This window comes from Mastigoproctus giganteus, chromosome 10, assembly GCF_048544385.1.
Source record: "Mastigoproctus giganteus isolate SK-2022 chromosome 10, ASM4854438v1, whole genome shotgun sequence".
Classification (NCBI taxonomy): Eukaryota; Metazoa; Arthropoda; class Arachnida; order Uropygi; family Thelyphonidae; genus Mastigoproctus; species Mastigoproctus giganteus.
In genome coordinates this window covers 127838459-127856210 of record NC_143584.1, presented here as the reverse complement: position 1 = coordinate 127856210, position 17752 = coordinate 127838459, and the positions used below count along the sequence as shown (strand labels likewise).

The window sequence follows — 17752 nt, the reverse complement described above, 5'->3', positions numbered from 1 at the left end:
TGGATATGAGCAAATTTCCAAGCAGAAGGAAAAACACCTTTGGAATAAGAAAGTGAAAAAAGGCGGCAAAGAATAGGAGTAAGTTCAGGAGCACAGGTTTTGAGAACAAGTGGAGAAATACCATCAGGACCTGGAGCTTTCTTAGCATCAAGATTCATCAAAATCCTTCTGATATCCTTTTGACGGAAGACCACAGGAGGCATTGAATGGAGCGTGTTAGGAATGGTGGGAGGTGTTTTACCAAGATCATTAATATATGAGCTCAAAGAAAAATGGGATGCTAGCAGGTCAGCTTTATCCTTGGCTGAAGTGACAACAGAACCATCTGGTTTGGACAGAGGTGGGAGCAGAGATGGGCAAAAGTTGCGGCCAATAGCTTTGGCAAGAGACCAGAATGCTCGGCTACCATTAGGGCAAGAAGCAAGTTTTCTACTCTTAGCCTGTTCAAACTCTAGTTTGGACTGATTAATAACTGCTTTACAATTGTTGCGAGCTTTGGTGTAGGCAGAAAATGAAACTGAAGAATTAGAAACAAGCCAATTACGATATGCAACGTTCTTCTCTTGGACAGCCTTAGCACATTTATTGGAAAACCAAGGTTTAGATAAAGGACGAGATTTTAAAGTGGAGTGTGGGATAAAGGATTCCATTCCTGCAAGAATAATTTCACTGACACGATCTGAGCAAACGTTGACATCAGAAGTTTTGAAACAGTAATCAGACCAAGGAAAAGAAGAAAAGAAGTCTCGCAGGTCATCCCATTTTGCATTCTTGTAATGCCAAACAATACGAGGTTGGGAATAGCCATGAGATAAAGGTTCCATTGGAGAAGAGGCAATCAACAAGTTGTGATCTGAAGTGCCTAAAGGACCTCTCACTTCAACCTTGTACTTAGAAGGGTTGTTTGTGAGAAAAAGATCAAGCGTATTGGCTGTATGATTAGGATTGTCCGGTATTCTTGTAGGTAAATGAACAATCTGTGCTAGGTCATTAGTAATTGCAAAAGCCTCAGCATCTCGACCTGCTGGGTCGGTGTGACTAGAAAACGGAAGCCAGCTGGAGTTGTGAACGTTAAAATCACCAAGGAAAATTACCTCACTGTTAGGAAAGTTGGACTGGAGAAAGTCAAGTTGCAAAGAGAGGAAGTCAAAGAGCTCCAAGTGATTAGTGGAGTTGGGAGAACGGTAGAGACAACAGATAAATTTTACACAATGAGGTAGAGAGATTTTAAGCCAGAGAAGATCAAAGAGAGGAGATTCCAAATTGCCAAGTCTCTGACAGGGAATATCAGAACGGACATATGCACAAGTACCACCTTTGAGGCGAAAGGAATCATACAGCAAATAATTTGGACATCTGAGATGAGCAGTAGTTGAATCAACTGATAACTGAGATTCAGTCAGAAAAAGTACATGGGGTTTGGAAGACTGCAAGTGGAAATGGACATCGTTGAGATTAGAATTGAGACCACGTATATTTGTGAAATGAATTAGGAAGTCCTTGGGAGGTTTAGATCTTTTCGCAGATAAGCTTGCTCTATTATTTTGACAATTCATGGTGTATTCAATAGTAAGAAAAAGTGGGTGGGACATGCTATATGAAGTAATGAAATTTTTGGATATGGCGTACATGTGGTAAGAATATACCCAGATCCTTGACATAACGTGGCCTCGACAATGCTCCCCGCATACACACTACTCGGACTCCCTCCAGTCACTATCTGGCAGAGTAGAGGTAGCAAGATTATACACTAGCTGATCCGGAAGCTTCCTAGAGAGTTACCAATAGGTTCAGTCCGGTGTACTAACTAGCGGCCGGCCTGCGAACACCGTTTTAGAGCTGTACCCTCGAAATGTAAGGAATATTGGATCTCGCCACGACATTCATCATAACCTCAAAAATCATCAATCATACTGCATGATGGAAGAGATAGGGAAGGGTTGGCCGGAACTTAGCTCTAGAGACTAAACATGGGTTCCACCATTTCAAGCCTCCAATAAGCAAAGTGGTGGTATTTCACCGGTTGATGAGAGTCATCTACCACCTAGTACTGCCTGGTAACATAGAGGGGTGGCATTCCTCCATGTGGTGTGGGCGCCACACCTCGACCCCTGCTTACGTTGGTTCACACCTGGGTGGTCACCCACCATGTACTTATGCATGAAGGTTATACCCAGGATTGCTAACAGTCCCACCATCGTGAAGGTGCAAGCAGAGGCTTTGGCTGTCATAAACCGTCCGGACTTCGCCGAAATTGGGTCCACTTTGACTTGAGTGTCACCCGAATATCAGTTCCATCAGCGTTTTAGACTCACAGGTAGCAAGAACAGCTTGTCTGGCATATCTGAGAGAATGTCTGTGACAGCCTCAAGGACCATTGAATATAATTTGAACTTATGTCCCCGTAGGTTGGTAATCTGAACAAGTGGAAGGATCCCATCAGAATTCAGCGTGCTCAACCCATTCAAGGCCTTATAGACCTCAATCAGATCACCGCGCAGGTGCCTAGTCTCCAGCCACTGCAATTTGCAGAACTTAAGCAGAAATGTGATTCAGAAAAATATCCCGAAGGCATTTAAAATTGATTCTTATAACGGAACACATGATAACAATGAAAGTGCAGTGCATTTTAATGATTTGAATTGGTAACTAATACAATTTACAAACCATGCTCACGACCTTTAATATGGCCTTAAGGTCATGCTCGTGACCTTAAAAATGATATTTTAGAGAGATAAATAGCTTAGTTATACAGCAAAAATTTCAACTTCCGAGATCTTGAAATGAATTACCAAAAAACAGTTATTGGGTTCACATTACAATATTTTAACGATACGATGGTGTCTCTGGAACGGATTAATATCGTAAAGCTGGGATACTGTATTGTATAGCTACACACATGGTTTGAAATGCAGTATTTATGAATGTTTAACATTCATTTTTTGCAATTAATGTTCATATTTTCGATTTTGTTGATACTTGGAGAGAAAAAAAACTCGTAAAGCGAGAACTGCCTGTACTATGCATTACATGCCTTAAATTATAAGTTGCTTTAATGCTAGTATTCACTTGCTGTTTGAACTCCCTTGCCAATAACTGTCCTCTTATAGTTTCTCAATAGATTTGTGTGTGGGGAGCAGCTCTCACTGTCCTTTGATGAACAAAAAATTTTCATTAATTCAAAACAGCTCAGTATTAGTTTAACCCTTTGCAGTCCAATGTTGCATCTCATGCAGCATTGTAAAATTTCTCTTCCAGTTCAATGTTGTGTTGGATGCAGCCTACTGTTTTGCCAATTATATAGCTTGTTTTCCCATTCTTCTGGTGTAATTATTGAACTGCCTTCTATTTATACACCATATAAACAATTTGACAAACTAATTGAATGTTTTCATTCAACTGTTAACAGTCAGTGGCTGTAGTTTTTCAGTTTTAGTATTCACTGGGTATTTACTCTCTGCCAGAAATAAATCATTCAATCATGGTGCCAACGTCTTGTAAAGACCTTTCTGATGAAGAAATGATTAGAACTTTCCAATTCAGAATTTTATTTATTGTTGTCTGATGACATAGTAAGGATGATGTTGTTTTCAATCCCAATGATATTTCTTGCAGCAGTGATGAAGAAATTGATGACAACCTATCAACCAATGCTGGTGTGGAAAATTGGAGACCAAACAAGGTAAATTATGTTTCATTCAAACATTTTTCCTTTTCTGTTTCAAACTGTGGATTTGTTCAAGTAATCCAAAAACTGAAGTTGAATATTTTCAGCCAATTTTTTTTGTTTTAACAAATTTTGAATGAAACTAATAATTATGCAAATGAACCTTTTTTATATAAGTTACTACCTGATCGTTCCATATGATCCGAATGAGTTTTGTTTTTGAAAAATCAGTCTCACGAAAAAGAAAATTCAAATAAGAAGAAAGATTGTGCAGCATGTAGTAGCAAAAGGGTTAGCAGTGGAGGAATACAAAGATTTTGGTTGTAATACATGCTCCAGAAAAACCAGGATTACATCCTGGTGAATGTTTCAAGGAATACCACACACTAAAATCATATAAATAACAAATATTTAAAATGTCTGAAACTTACTACACATACTTGGAAGGAACAATGGGATAAAAAATTTCTAATAAAAGTTGGAAAATGACATCTAAGGCTGATGTATAAAGGGCTTTTAAAATTACGATCTCCAAATGGTTTTTTCCATATCGAATAACATGGACACCAGGTGTTCTTGTTTTAAAAAGGGATCTCGGATAGAAGTTTCCAACCTAATTAAATGGTCCAGAGTGGACCTGTTTCTTCAGAATCAGCACTACACTCTGGAGAGGAAGCCATTTTCCTCCAAATACCATATAAAGTGGGCATTGACCATTCTCTCCAGGATTTTGCACAGACAGCTAGTCAGAGTGATAGGAGAGTAGATATTTTTGGACTTGGAGAGCTTTTCCTGGCTTAAGAAAGGCAAGTACAGTTGTCTTATGCCAGGAATCTGGAAACTGCTCTTCTAGAAAGATTCTATTGGTCCATGGATTTTGCTGACAGATGCTTTTGCTGATCATTTCATAATGAATGAGATCTGCTCCACCAGCACTTGCTTTGATAAGAGTTTTAGCTGTTTTGAACTCTTCTATAGTAAAGGGCCCATTATAAGGTTGAGAATCCTTAGATTTGAATTTAATTGGCTGCTTTTCATGTTTGTCTTTCAGGACCAGGAACGCTAGAGAATAAGATATTGAAGAGATGGTAGAAAAAGTCTACCATCTCTTCAATATCTTATTCCCAAGAGCATTGTGGCTATTGCATTTGGGCCTGCAATAATGCTGCACTCATTATATTCCAGGACCAATGAAAGGTGCAATGTATATTTCCCCTTCATTTTCTGGATTTTGTCCCAGACTTCCTTGGTGCGGGATGACTGGGTAATAGTGAATGCGAAGCAGATCCATGGTTCCTTTTGGCTCTGACAGAAAATATGGTTTACTTTGGCATGTGCATGTTTGAAGGCTAAGAAATTGGCCATGGTAGGATACCTTCGGAATATCTACAAAATTTGTTTTGTGCAGTTGGCATTCACAATGGTTTTGGAAATGGTGAAACCAGGCAGATGTTTTTGGAATTATAATTGCAGCTGCATGGACAATGTTTTTTGTTATGTATGCCACTGCACCGTTGATAAGCTCCTGAATGACTGTACTGATGTTAAACTCTGCTGGGTGTTGAAAGGCATTCCTGTCAGCTCACAGGGTAGATGTCCATTGAATCACTCAGGAATAGGATAGTAAAAACCTTACTGTAAGGTGAATTGCTACCTTTTCCACGTTAGTGGAAAGCGGAACAAGCTGAAATGGGGTGTGGTTGCCCAGGATGATAGCAACTCCTCTGTGGGCAGGTTCATCCCCAGTTCTGTCCTTATGTACAATAGTAGTATAATGAAAGGAAGAGTTTTGTTTTCATTTTTGTCACATGTCTCCTGCAAGCAAAAACAAACTGGCACATGCTTTTTTGCAGGAAGGCCTAGATATCATCAGTATTTTGCCAGAATCCACAACAATTCAAATGTAGAAATTTAGCCATGATTTTGGCTTATTGGATCTATCAGTCAGCTTCTGAAGTGCCAAGGGTTTATTCTTCTCAGCCTTGGATTATCTTCTCTGGGGAAGTATGGATGCTGTCTTGTGTCTATTCCTTCCTCCACAAAGAGTTCCAAGACTGAATTGTCAGGTGGTATACCTCCTTCAGCTTGACATCAATTTTTTTCTTGAGAACTAGAGGATGCTTCAGGTGTTTTATTATTTTCTCAAGGAATTTCCTTTGTTATTGGTGGAGCATTAGCAGGTACCGCTATGGGAGTGGCAGCTAATTAATCCTTCTGAGCGGGTTTTTGTGAGTTTAACAAGTAGCATACAATGGGAGTGAATGACTCTTTTGGTGGGATAGGGATAGTCATTTCTGTTTCAGTTCCAATGGAATATCTCCCTACTACCTTCTGAGCATGAGTAGGTTTGTTTATATTCAAGGGCTTCATCGCTTTTTTTTTTTTTGCTTCCCGATATGGTATATTCAGCTCTGCCTTAAATCTCTGGATTTGTTTTTCTTCTTTCCACCTCTGGTTTGACAGATATAACATACCCCATAAACTGGGCAAGGAATACAATAAACTACATTCATGTGAAGCAATAGCAGAATAGTCAATTTAACTGGCTATTCCACAATATTCTTTCTCAGCAAGGGGACAAATTGAGAAAGGATGGCTGTAGGATATATGTGCAAAAATTTGCTTTCAGACAGAGGATGATTGTTGGAACAAACTACTGTCTAGTATTGTAGAAGTAGGTAGCCTGAATAAATTTAAAGAAGAATTAGACATTATTAGAAGGAATGGAGAGATAAGATAGATAGTTTTTTTTTTTTTTTTTTGGCCGATGCTGTATAAGCTTGCTTCCTTGCATTTGCCAGTACCGTTACTAATACTAATATATGCATTTGCATATAAATGCACATAAGAGAGAGAATCTTTTTTTATTGACCACCTTTAATTAATTGTAACAGTTACAAGATTGGATAGTGTTGCAATGTCCCTTCACGGCCAAAAGGCCAGGGGTTTTGCAAATGCATTAAACTCCGACATGTAACATCACTGAAAAGATTACAATAACAATAGCACAAGAAAAACACCAACAGAATTTTGTTTTAATTCTCATGCCATCAATGATGCTAGAGGAAAGTATATTCTTTGTACGAGGGGTTTCTGAAAAGTAAGGTAACACATTTTTTTTTCTTAATAATAGTAAAAGGGAATGAGATGAAATGCGGTGATCAGATAGCCCTGTTAATAACGTTCAAAAAGACTGCCAGTGCAGTGTTGCAGTACTGTCACCTCACAGCAGATTCCAGTTACAAAATGGTGGCTACCATGCGAGTGTGGTCCAAAACAGCTGTTCATAAAGTTATTCACTTTTTGCAAACAAAAGGGTCTTCACCAAGTAATATTCACCGTGAACTGGTTGATGTGTATGGTGATGACAAAGAAGCAGGTGTGTTTTGGTGCAATGAATTTAAAGCGGGCCATGTTGGCACTGAAGATCGACATCGGATAGGCAGGCAGAGCAAAACAGAAGACAACATTAAGGGCATCGTTCTTGAAAACAGGTGAGTGAAACCGCGTGAAATTGCACAAATAGTGAACGTGAGTAAGTCAACTGTTCATGAAATTATTCACAATGTCCTTGGCTTTCAAAAAGTGTGCTGCCACTGGGTGCCCCGACAAGTGTCAGAGGAGGACAAAGCAAAATGCATAGGGATGTGTCTGGAGAACCTGTTGCAACACAGCGACAAAGGAGAGGATTTTCTCGCTAGCATAGTCACAGCAGACAAAGCGTGGGTTCATCGCTTTACCCCGAAGAGCAAACAAGACCATGACTTGGAAACATCCACAATCTCCTGTGCGCAAAAAAATTCAGAACTGTTCCCAGTGTCCGAAAAGTCATGGCCGCAGTGTTCTGATATCGCCAATGCATTCTGTTGGTGGATTTCTTGCCAAAGGGAGGAACAATCAATGCGCAGCTTTATTGTGCAATGTTGGAAAAACTGAAAGCCAACATTCGACGCAAACGACCAGTGCTCCTGACAAGTGGTGTGATTTTGCTGCATGACAACACAACTCCACACACTGCCCACACCACTCATGAGTGGTTGTGCCATAATCATTGGGAAAATTTCCTATCCCCCCCCCTACAGCCCGGACTTAACGCCTTCAGACTTCCATTTGTTCGGCCCTCTGAAAAAACACCTTTCAGGAAAGCATTTCACCACAGATGAGGAAGTTCATCAGGGGATGCAATGTTGGTTACTGCGTGTGGGCACAGACTTCTTCAGTGCTGGTATTGATAAACTAATCCATCGTTGGGACAAGTACATCAATAAAACTGGAGACTTTGTGGAGAAGTAGTGCATGTTTGCTTATTTCTTAGTGTGTAATTTCAACTTCATATTATTAAACATCATCGAGAGAAAAACCTTACTTTTCAGAAACCCCTCATATATGTATCATAAGTTATTTTGTCATAAAAAAAAATTTACAAAATAAGCAAATGGAGCTTTTGTTCAAATTTCCAAAAAACAAATCTACTACTAAATTTATGGATTCATGGAACGTCAAGCAGAAGAATTTATTTCAAATGGTAGTACTGTCTTTTGTGTTTGAAAATAATGTTCCATGCAGAAAAAAAAATTACATATTGTGGGTTAAAAACAAGGAAAAATTATCAATCGTTTTTAACTGAGCCAAGTATCCCAAGAGAAGAGAAAAGCTTCTTTTCAAAGGACTGTGTCTCACCTTGGTAAGCAGAAATATCCCTTTCAATAGGTTAAGCTATCCAGTCAATTTACCAATAATTTTGAAAAAAAAAAAAAAAAATTAATCAAAAAATTCCAGATGAATCCACTTTCAGGAAGAATTATCTTAATGCCATTTAATATCGGAGAAAAGTGCATCTGAATGTCCATAATGAAACAACAGATGCATGTGATATTTCACATTTAGTATGTCATAAATTAGATGCAGAACCTTCATGTGAAGGAAATTCTTGCATATAATTACAAACAAAACTTTCCTTCATATGGACTTCTCTAAAGCAATTATTTAAAATTATTGCTGCATCTGTAGTGTTCAATAAAAGACAAGTGGCAATCTTTGATCTGCAACAAGCAAATGAAAATTCTTGCTAAGCATCTCTGTAAAATACAGTCACTGAGGCATATTTGCTAATAGTGAAAAGTATACTTATATTCACGATTCAAATTTATGTATATTATGATATAAAATAATGCTTACTTCAATAACTCTGTTCTTGGGTGGTCTTCCCCGTTTACGTTTAAATAAGCCATCTGCAGCAGATGTAATAACTAAAGGACTGTGATCTCCTGATAGGCCCAATTTCTGAGAGTACTGATGGATCTTGAAGTGGTCTAGCCTTCTAAATGGATTGTCACTATCTGTAATCACCTCCTGACAATTGTCCTTCATACAAAAAGCAAAGCAAATTAATTGTACATTATCCCTTCACAGCCTTCCACTATGAAAAAATAAATTTTTTTTTCCTTATTTAATAATAAAAAAAATCAAACTAGATGCAACAAAACTCAACTTGGTCTTTTCTGTAAAGAAAAGAAATGTCAATTACACAGTATGTTTATTTATTTATCTGCAGTAATTGAAGGAAAATATTAAGAAATAAACTATTAGGCTAAATTTTTATTACATTTGTATATTTTGTGTGTCCTAATGTTGATTTATCTGTTTTTCTGAACTCATAAGTTTTCCCCTGGGGGGTGAACTTGATTTATGTTTAATAAATTTATATCACATTTATATGGTCTGCAGTTTATTCACTTGATGGCAGAAAGTAAGTAGACAATAAATGGGAATAAGGCAGGGACAGGGGGGCACCCCAAATAAAAATCAGAGGTAAATAATATTATAGATTTTTCTAGGTCAGCCTGCGCATCCATATAAATTAAATGCATTTAACCTGTCTGCCGAGGCATCAACAATGATAATCACATGCATTTTTAGAGTTGCCAATGTGAGATGGTGTGTGTATAGAATGTTTAAAAAGTCAAATTTACTGCATAACAAATCTGAATGATAGTCAATATAATATAGTGACACCATTTTAGCATCCCCATTAGGCCAGACACCAGGCAAAAAAAAAAAAAAAAAAAAAAATCACCTGTGCAATTTTGCAATTAATAATGTGCATCTCCTGTGAACTCAGTGCTTGGAATCATTAGAGTATAGGCAAAATTTCCGTCATGTCAGACCACATCACAACTTTCAATTAGTAACAGTCCAGTTTTTATGCCTTTCAGCCAACATTAGCTGGATTTTATTTTATGCACAGCTGTTAATATTGGTCTTTTTCAGGGGACCCCCACTCCAGCTATCCATGTTATGCAATTCTGATCACAATATTCTCTCAGAAAGAAATTGGCTAACGAGGTCCATGGTTAACTATTTACAGCAATTTTTATCTTGTTTGAAATAATTTTTTGTTTAATAGATCACCAATCACTTACTACAGACTTTTGATCACAATTATGCTGCTGATTTCTGGTTGATTTCAGCTCACATCATTCTTTAAAAACTCTTATTACTGTTCATTCTTAAACACTGGCAAATTCAACTACTTCTTTAGAATATCCTTTAGACCTGCCAAATACTATCATTCCATTTTTACACTCACTAACATCTTTTTTTCACCACATCCTTCATGGCAGAAAGTTTTGCTTATTCAGTCACAGATGGTATATCTGTAAATAGAAAAAAAATAAGTTAACCTTATACTCTAATTTTAGTACTGTAAGCAAACAAGCACAGAAGATACACATGTTAAATCTGTTATAGGCCCTACGTACCAAAAAATTATTAATTTTTTGTCTAGTGTAGGCAGTAACACACTCTACTATTATTATTATTATTTGGTTTTTTTTAGAAGCATTAGCAATAAGGCCATATTGCTCAGGGATATGTGGTGGTCATTCCCTGACCTGTCCGCATCCTTCGTATTTGGTGGCAATGGGCTCGAACCCCGGTCTAATCAAGAAGCGTGTGCTACGCACTGCTGCTCCTTCCCACCTGGCTACGGAGGCGCCCACACTCTACTAAAAATAATTACAATGTTTATACATTAAATCAAATTACCTGCTTACCAATCTCTTATTTTCTATTGTAATGAAAATGGAAATTTAACCTAAAATACTTAAATTCACAAATAATAATTATTGTAACTCTTTCAATTTTTTCTACCCCTAACAGCATGGTCTGATGATGGGTATCAATAAGATGTCTTAAATGTATAGTGGTTTGGGCTATAAGCTTAATAAACCATATTACTAATTTCATGTGGTATAAGAGGGGTTTATTAAATATAGTAATTAATCTTGAATCTTTTGATGGTTATAGGCCTTTCAGTTCACACAGGTAGTACTGATGTTCATAGAGACAAATCTATTACTAGGCACAAAAGGTCCACTAGTTATCCCCAATTAAGGTTACCTCCTACTCTAAGTTAAATATTCTCTTTTATGCATATTCAATGTACAACAGGGAAACAATTATAGGAATACAGCATGTGCAATGTTTGTGTAAATATGATGACACACACACATACTTCATGATGTGCTAAGCTCAGTTTCAATCACTGTATGTTGAAGACCTTCAAAGCAAAATCCCAGAATGAATAGTAACTGCAGGAGTAGCTGACTTCTCTCTGAGAAACTGCAACTTTATTGGAACGTGACACATAAGAAGCAAAGTACTGTAAACTTGTAGGAACAGTTTTTGTTTGTGCAGATGCCAGTGGTTGGCATCTGCACAAACAAAGACTTTAGTATAGTGTATGATCCCCAGAAACTGCCAAACACGTTTTTCACCTGTCATGCATTGTTAAAATCAAGCTACTGATGAGCTGTTGCAGAAGTGGACACCATTCTTGTGAAAGTGAGGTTTTCAAATGATTGTCACTGGACAGCCTTGAGCTGAAATATGTTTTCCTAGAGCACACCTGGTGCAAATGATGGGATTTATGTAAAAGAGGCAGCCCAATCCATAAGGACAATATACCCTAAACTCTGAACACACCATTGACTAGCTGTTCCATATGGGGCTGAGCACTATTAATAATTCATCAAAATGAACTCTCCTATTTACATCAGTACAACATGATCACTGCCATCTAATGGGTCTTTTACCTGAAGATGCTTGATGCATGAAGAGCTGCTGCTGATAATCAGCTTAAGAGTACAGTACTACCTTTTCTCACCTCTCTAACATGGGTGTAGAAAACAGTCATCCACAAATCCACAGGAGACTTGCTACTGTGTGGGTGACCAATCAATATCTGGAAAGTTAAATCCCCCCATTATAAGACATTCTGATTTAATTTCCCACTCTGTTTGTCTGTATAGTTGTCCATCATCTCATCACATTACTTAGGCTTATAAAACACTCCTATTCTCATTTTTTGTTTTCCCAGTGCTTATGTCACACAAAACTGGCTCTTAATGTTGCACTGCTGGGCCTCCTCCATTACCTGGGTGCATTGCCTTAGCTTCTTCTTAGAACATAACCCCCCACTCCAGTACTGTCTGTTCTTTCTGTACACATTGTAATTCCCATATTCAAATTCTGCATCCCTTATGTCTGAGTGGCAGGCATATCAAACATAAGGAATGTAGAATTTGAATATTGAAGGTACAATGAGTACAAAAAGGATTTTATGGGGTTTTAAAAGTTTTGATTAAAACTTGTATAAATATATATACACAAACACATATATGTACATAAAATATTGTATAATTCGCATCTTTCTAACCCTAAGCAACCATATTTAATTCAAGTAAATAAATGCTTGGCTATGGACTCATTTACTTGAATTATTTTTGCTATTGAAACTTCACAACTATTTTTAAAATTTAAATAGATATAACTTCATGGCCATTCAAGGATCAGAAACATGTTTACAGAAACCTTTTTTGTCATTTTATTCCTGAAATATTGCCATGTTATGAAACACCCTATATATTAATGTAGGAGAGTAGTAAAAAAATGGGGATTCTGGGACAATATACACTTTTCCAAACACAAAAAAACACCCCTCCCTTAAAATTTTTCATTTTCCTAAAAAATTAAACTTATTTACAATTTTTCAGAAAATAACATAGGTTTAAGCAAAAAATTACTAAAAAGTCTCCCTTTTTAATAAATTTATTTCTTTTTTCAATTTTTTTAAAACTATTTTCTATAATAAAAATCAAATACATGTTCAGTATTATTTTGTAACTTGTGGTAAATTAATTTTAAATATTAATATCAGATAAGGTTTGACTTTCCTATTCAAGCATATAAATTGAAATAAATTTCTTTCTTCATCATAGACTTCTGCTATAAGGTGAATACCTGCAACTTTTTTGATAGATTTAAATTTACATTATATTCAAAGTATATTCTTAAATCAGTTATTTTTTTATTAGGAAGGATTTGTAGCTTTGTGTTAAGAATATCTACCATTTAATAGTCTCACTTTATTTTAAGTAATTTTATTTCATTCATATTTTTGCAAGCATATATAAAACTAACCTTTTATAATTTTTGTTTATGAATTCATTGCTTAATGAATGATTTAAAACAACAGCACACCAGTTTATTTTCATAAAGTTTTATAATCACAAGGTATCTTAGTTACATCTATATTTGTATCCACCCATTTAATCCTCCATAAAGTAAATCACTTATTGCCCATTCATATAATTTATTTGCATCTAAGTACATTAACAATGGTTGATAATTCATTTTTATTAAAATCTTTTTTTAGGTATTTATTATTTGCTTTTGCATCTCTAGCTTAACATTGAATAATTCCACCTCTAATTCTTTTTCTACCAATAAGTACATATCAACATCAGTTAGTAACTGTAATTCAATATTTGTCATTTTTAACATTGAATTTCTGGATAAACTAGGAGATGTATAATACCAAGCAGGATCTAATTTATAGGCATCTAAACAAACATCTCTAAAATTTTCAAATATATCAGCTAATAACAACGCATCAGTTTTTAGATACCAAATCAAATATTCACCCGTTTTTTATGTTAAATCCTGTCCAAACTCTTTGTGCATGAATGTAATCTTCAGATATATGACTTTCATTTAATATGCTATAAAATTTAGATTTGTCAGGTAAATTAGTTTTTTCACATTTTTCTGATGAGTTCATATAATCATAGGGGTATACACCTTTTCTTATCATTGAATTTAATTTATCTTCTGAAAAGTACTTCTTTATGCTTTTGAACTGATTTTTTTTTTTTTAAGATTACTAGCAAGCTTATCTATACTAGTTTCTACAAATCTCAAATAACGTTTCAGTAGTCATTGCTTAGAGTTTTGTTCATCTTCTTCAAGTTTAATTTCCTTATCAAAACTGATATATTTTTCTCCATTTTTTGCAGTAACTTTAATATTATCATAATTAAATCCTAATTCTTTAATAAGTTGAATCATAACCATTTAAATTATAGTATAATTACTGGAATAAAATTTGGATTTTTATACTTCAAATTACAATAACTGTGAGCTGCACTTCAAAAATTTCCAATTAAATGATCATGATCTCTACATTCTTTGTTTTTAAATTCACTTGGAATTTCTGTTTGACAAATATGAAATATTTTTCCATCAGAGTTGAACTCTTCTTCATTTGAAAGGGGTATCATATCTACTTTAATATTACTAGATTCTAAATATTGTTTTTACATCTTCAACTATTCTATAAATATTTTAGGAGCATCTACACTTATGTATAATCTAGGTGCTTTATATTCATGTTCAGTATCATTAACGTATTTTATATAATAACAGAAACTCATGAGTTTGATAATTCCTCGTATAGGTTTTTTTCATTATTGCATTCAATATCTGCATAAATAACAAATGGAATTTTTAATGAATGATTTTAATTTTTGAAGCACACTGAATCAGTTTCAGGCATCTTAACTTTTACAGGTTTGTGTTCTTCACAGTTGTATGTTTATTTTAATTTTTCTTCTGAGTAAAAATATGTTAAACATGTATCACGTACATATATATTTTTTTCTTTGTGATTATTCACCTGTGAACATACTAATCTTGACATATTTTTATCCAACAATAATGTTCTTTTATAGTATTGTCAGTGTCAACAGGTTTCTTCATATAGAATAGATTCACATGCTTAACTAATTTATTTTCAGTTATCAGTAAAGGACAAATTTAACTTTTTTTTTTTTCATAGGGATAAACATCAACAGAAATATTGTTTTGCTTTTAGAACATAGGAATATCATCTAGTAATTAGATGATATTCCTAAATAATTTTAATTTTAAAATTTTTGTACTTTATCTTAGGAAAATGAATGATTTAAGGGACAAGGGGGTGTATTTATAAATAATAATTAATCAGCATCAGGTCCATTCTTATTCTCCTTTATGTTTAGTTTAAAATAAACTTATCGTGAATTTTTTTTTTCATTTTAAATAACGTGAGCATTCTTGCAATTGTAAAGCAGTTATTAATCACTCCAAACTAGATTTTGAACAGGCTAAGAGTAGAAAACTTGCTTCTTGTCCTAATGGTATCTGAGCATTCTGGTCTCTTGCCAAAGCTATTGGCTGCAACTTTTGCCCATCTCTGCTCCCACCTCTTTCAAAACCAAATGGTTCTGTTGTCACTTCAGCAAAGGATAAAGCTGATCTGCTAACATCCCATTTTTCTTCCAACTCATGTATTAATGATCTTGGTAAAAACACCTCCCACCATTCCCAACACACTCCATTCAATGCCTCCTGTGGTCTTCCATCAAAAAGATGTCAGAAGGATTTTGATGAATCTTGATGCTAAGAAAGCTCCAGATCCTGATGGTATTTCTCCACTTGTTCTCAAAACCTGTGCTCCTGAACTTACACCTGTCCTTTGCCACCTTTTTTTCAATTTCTTATTCCAAAGGTGTTTTTCCTTCTGCTTGGAAATTTGCTCAAATCCAGCCAGTTCCTAAAAAGGGTGACAAATCCCTCTCATCCAATTATCGTCCCATTGCAATTACTTGTACTCTTTCTAAAGTAATGGAGAAATCAATTAACCGCCAACTCAAACTACCTAGAAATCTTCCGTCTGATCAACGATCAGCAGTATGGATTCCGTCAGTGTCGATCCACTGGAGATATTCTGGCTTGTTACCCATTTATGGACCAATTCAATGTAAAAGTTCGGTGAAGCACAAGCAGTTGCTCTTGACATCTCAAAAGCTTTCGATTGTGTTTGGCATAAAGGTCTTAAGCTTCCATCTTATGGTTTGCAAACTGCTTTTTGTAATTGGTTATCCATTTTTCTCACTGAGGGTGATGGTAGATGGCTCTCTGTCTTCTAACTTCTCCACTAATGCTGGTGTCCCCCAAGGTTCAGTTTTTTCCCCCATACTTTTCCTCTTGTATATTAATGACCTTCTTCCATTGGCTGGAAATCCTATCTATAGTTTTGCCGATGATAGCACATTGCATTCCACTTTCCATTTTGAGAAAACTTGCCCTGCTCAATCAGCTTTAACTTCTCAAATATCTGCTACCAATTCCTTAAATGCCAATCTCCAGGTAATTCTCCAGTGGGGCAAAGACAACTTAGTCGATTTCAATCCTTCTAAAACTCAGTCTTGCTTTATATCTCGCAAAAAGGATTCTTCTGCTCCTATGCTTATCTTTGGTGACACTCTGATTTTTAGGCAAGTTGATATATCTCTTTTTGGGATTACCCTGACTTCTAATCTCTCTTGGCACAAGCACATTACAAATATTGCTTCCTCTGCATCTAAAAAAGTTGTTTTTCTCTTTTGCTCTTGGAATTACTTTTCTTCGAAACAGCTGCTCACTCTGTACAAATTGTAAATCTGCCCTACCATGGAATATTGTTCCCACATCTGGGGCAGTGCCCCCAAAACCTCTCTCAGGCTTCTAGATTCCATTCAGAAGAGGGCAGTTAGGTTAATTAATAACTCATCTCTAACAGAGTCTCTCCACTCGCTGTCTCATAGATGTACTGTTTCTGCTGCATGCCTTTTCTACAGATACTTTCAACAGTCCAAACATATGCTGCCAACATCCATTTACTGTCCAACTTCAAACTCACAGAACCAATTTTTCATCTTCTTCATTTATTCATTCAACTGCCGTTTTCTGGAACAACTTTCCTTCATATGTCTTTCCTGAAAATTACAGTCTACAGAAGTTCAAGTCTAATGTCAACAAATATTTTCTCTCATATTCTCAACTTCCAACCCAAGCATGGTACTAAGTACTATAGGTTCTAATACCTCTAGTGTGTGGGGTTTTCATAAAAAAAAAAAAATTTCTGTTGATTAATTTTATTTATTTATTTTTACAAATAAAACTTACCCATTTACAGTGGTAATGTTTCTGTTTTGTTTGTAACAGACAATCACATGGACAGTGTTCTCCTCCTATCTCCACTGTTACATAATAAACAGATGTAATTTGTTCTTGGGTCTTGTGATTACTGAAATATAATTGCAAAAATTAAATAACTGCATAAAATTATTTTATAAAATCAAAGTTTTTTATAAGCATCTAGTAGACATATAATACAACCAGTCACTGTGTGATGCCTTTACTTCAGAAATCAGATTTTTTTTAAAAAATGGAAAACTAAAAATTTATTCTCAATTCTTACATTATATTATATAATACAGGTGACCCCCCTGCTTAACGCTGATAATTTGTTCCGGAAAAACAAAGCGCTAAGTGAGCGCAGCATTCCCATAAGGTAACATATGTATTTGTAAGTTGTGGTCGATGCCATAGGATATTTCCTAATCAATAATAAACAGCAGTGAAAAGATGCACAAATGTCGGTCAAAATATTTAATATTCAAATATTTGTACATATAAAATATTCTGCATTACATATGTATATAATTATGTGGTAACTACTTACGTATTAAAATTAAACTTCAAATTCCAATTAAAATCATGAATTTAATTGATCTAAATTGATTTAATTTAATTGATGAATTTAATCATGAAAAATGTGTCGATTTTGGGTTGAACTTTGGCCCTCTTCCAAATAAACTAAAAGAGGTATTAATTTTAAATCCCCCGCAGTTTAATTACCACCCAACAATAAAGTCACCT

General features: G+C 35.4%; 1 protein-coding gene across 2 annotated transcripts in view; it reads right to left on the bottom strand.

Moving 5' to 3' along the window:
* Positions 1-17752, bottom strand: part of LOC150079281 (zinc finger protein castor homolog 1-like) — a 448513-nt gene that overhangs the window by 19595 nt on the left and 411166 nt on the right. For both annotated transcript variants that reach the window (XM_090383869.1, XM_090383870.1), the window contains 2 exons: positions 16997-17117; positions 8846-9031 (listed from right to left, as the gene is read on the bottom strand). In XM_090383869.1, coding sequence (XP_090239995.1) covers positions 8846-9031; positions 16997-17117 — 307 coding nt within the window. The remainder of the gene's footprint in view (positions 1-8845; positions 9032-16996; positions 17118-17752) is intronic.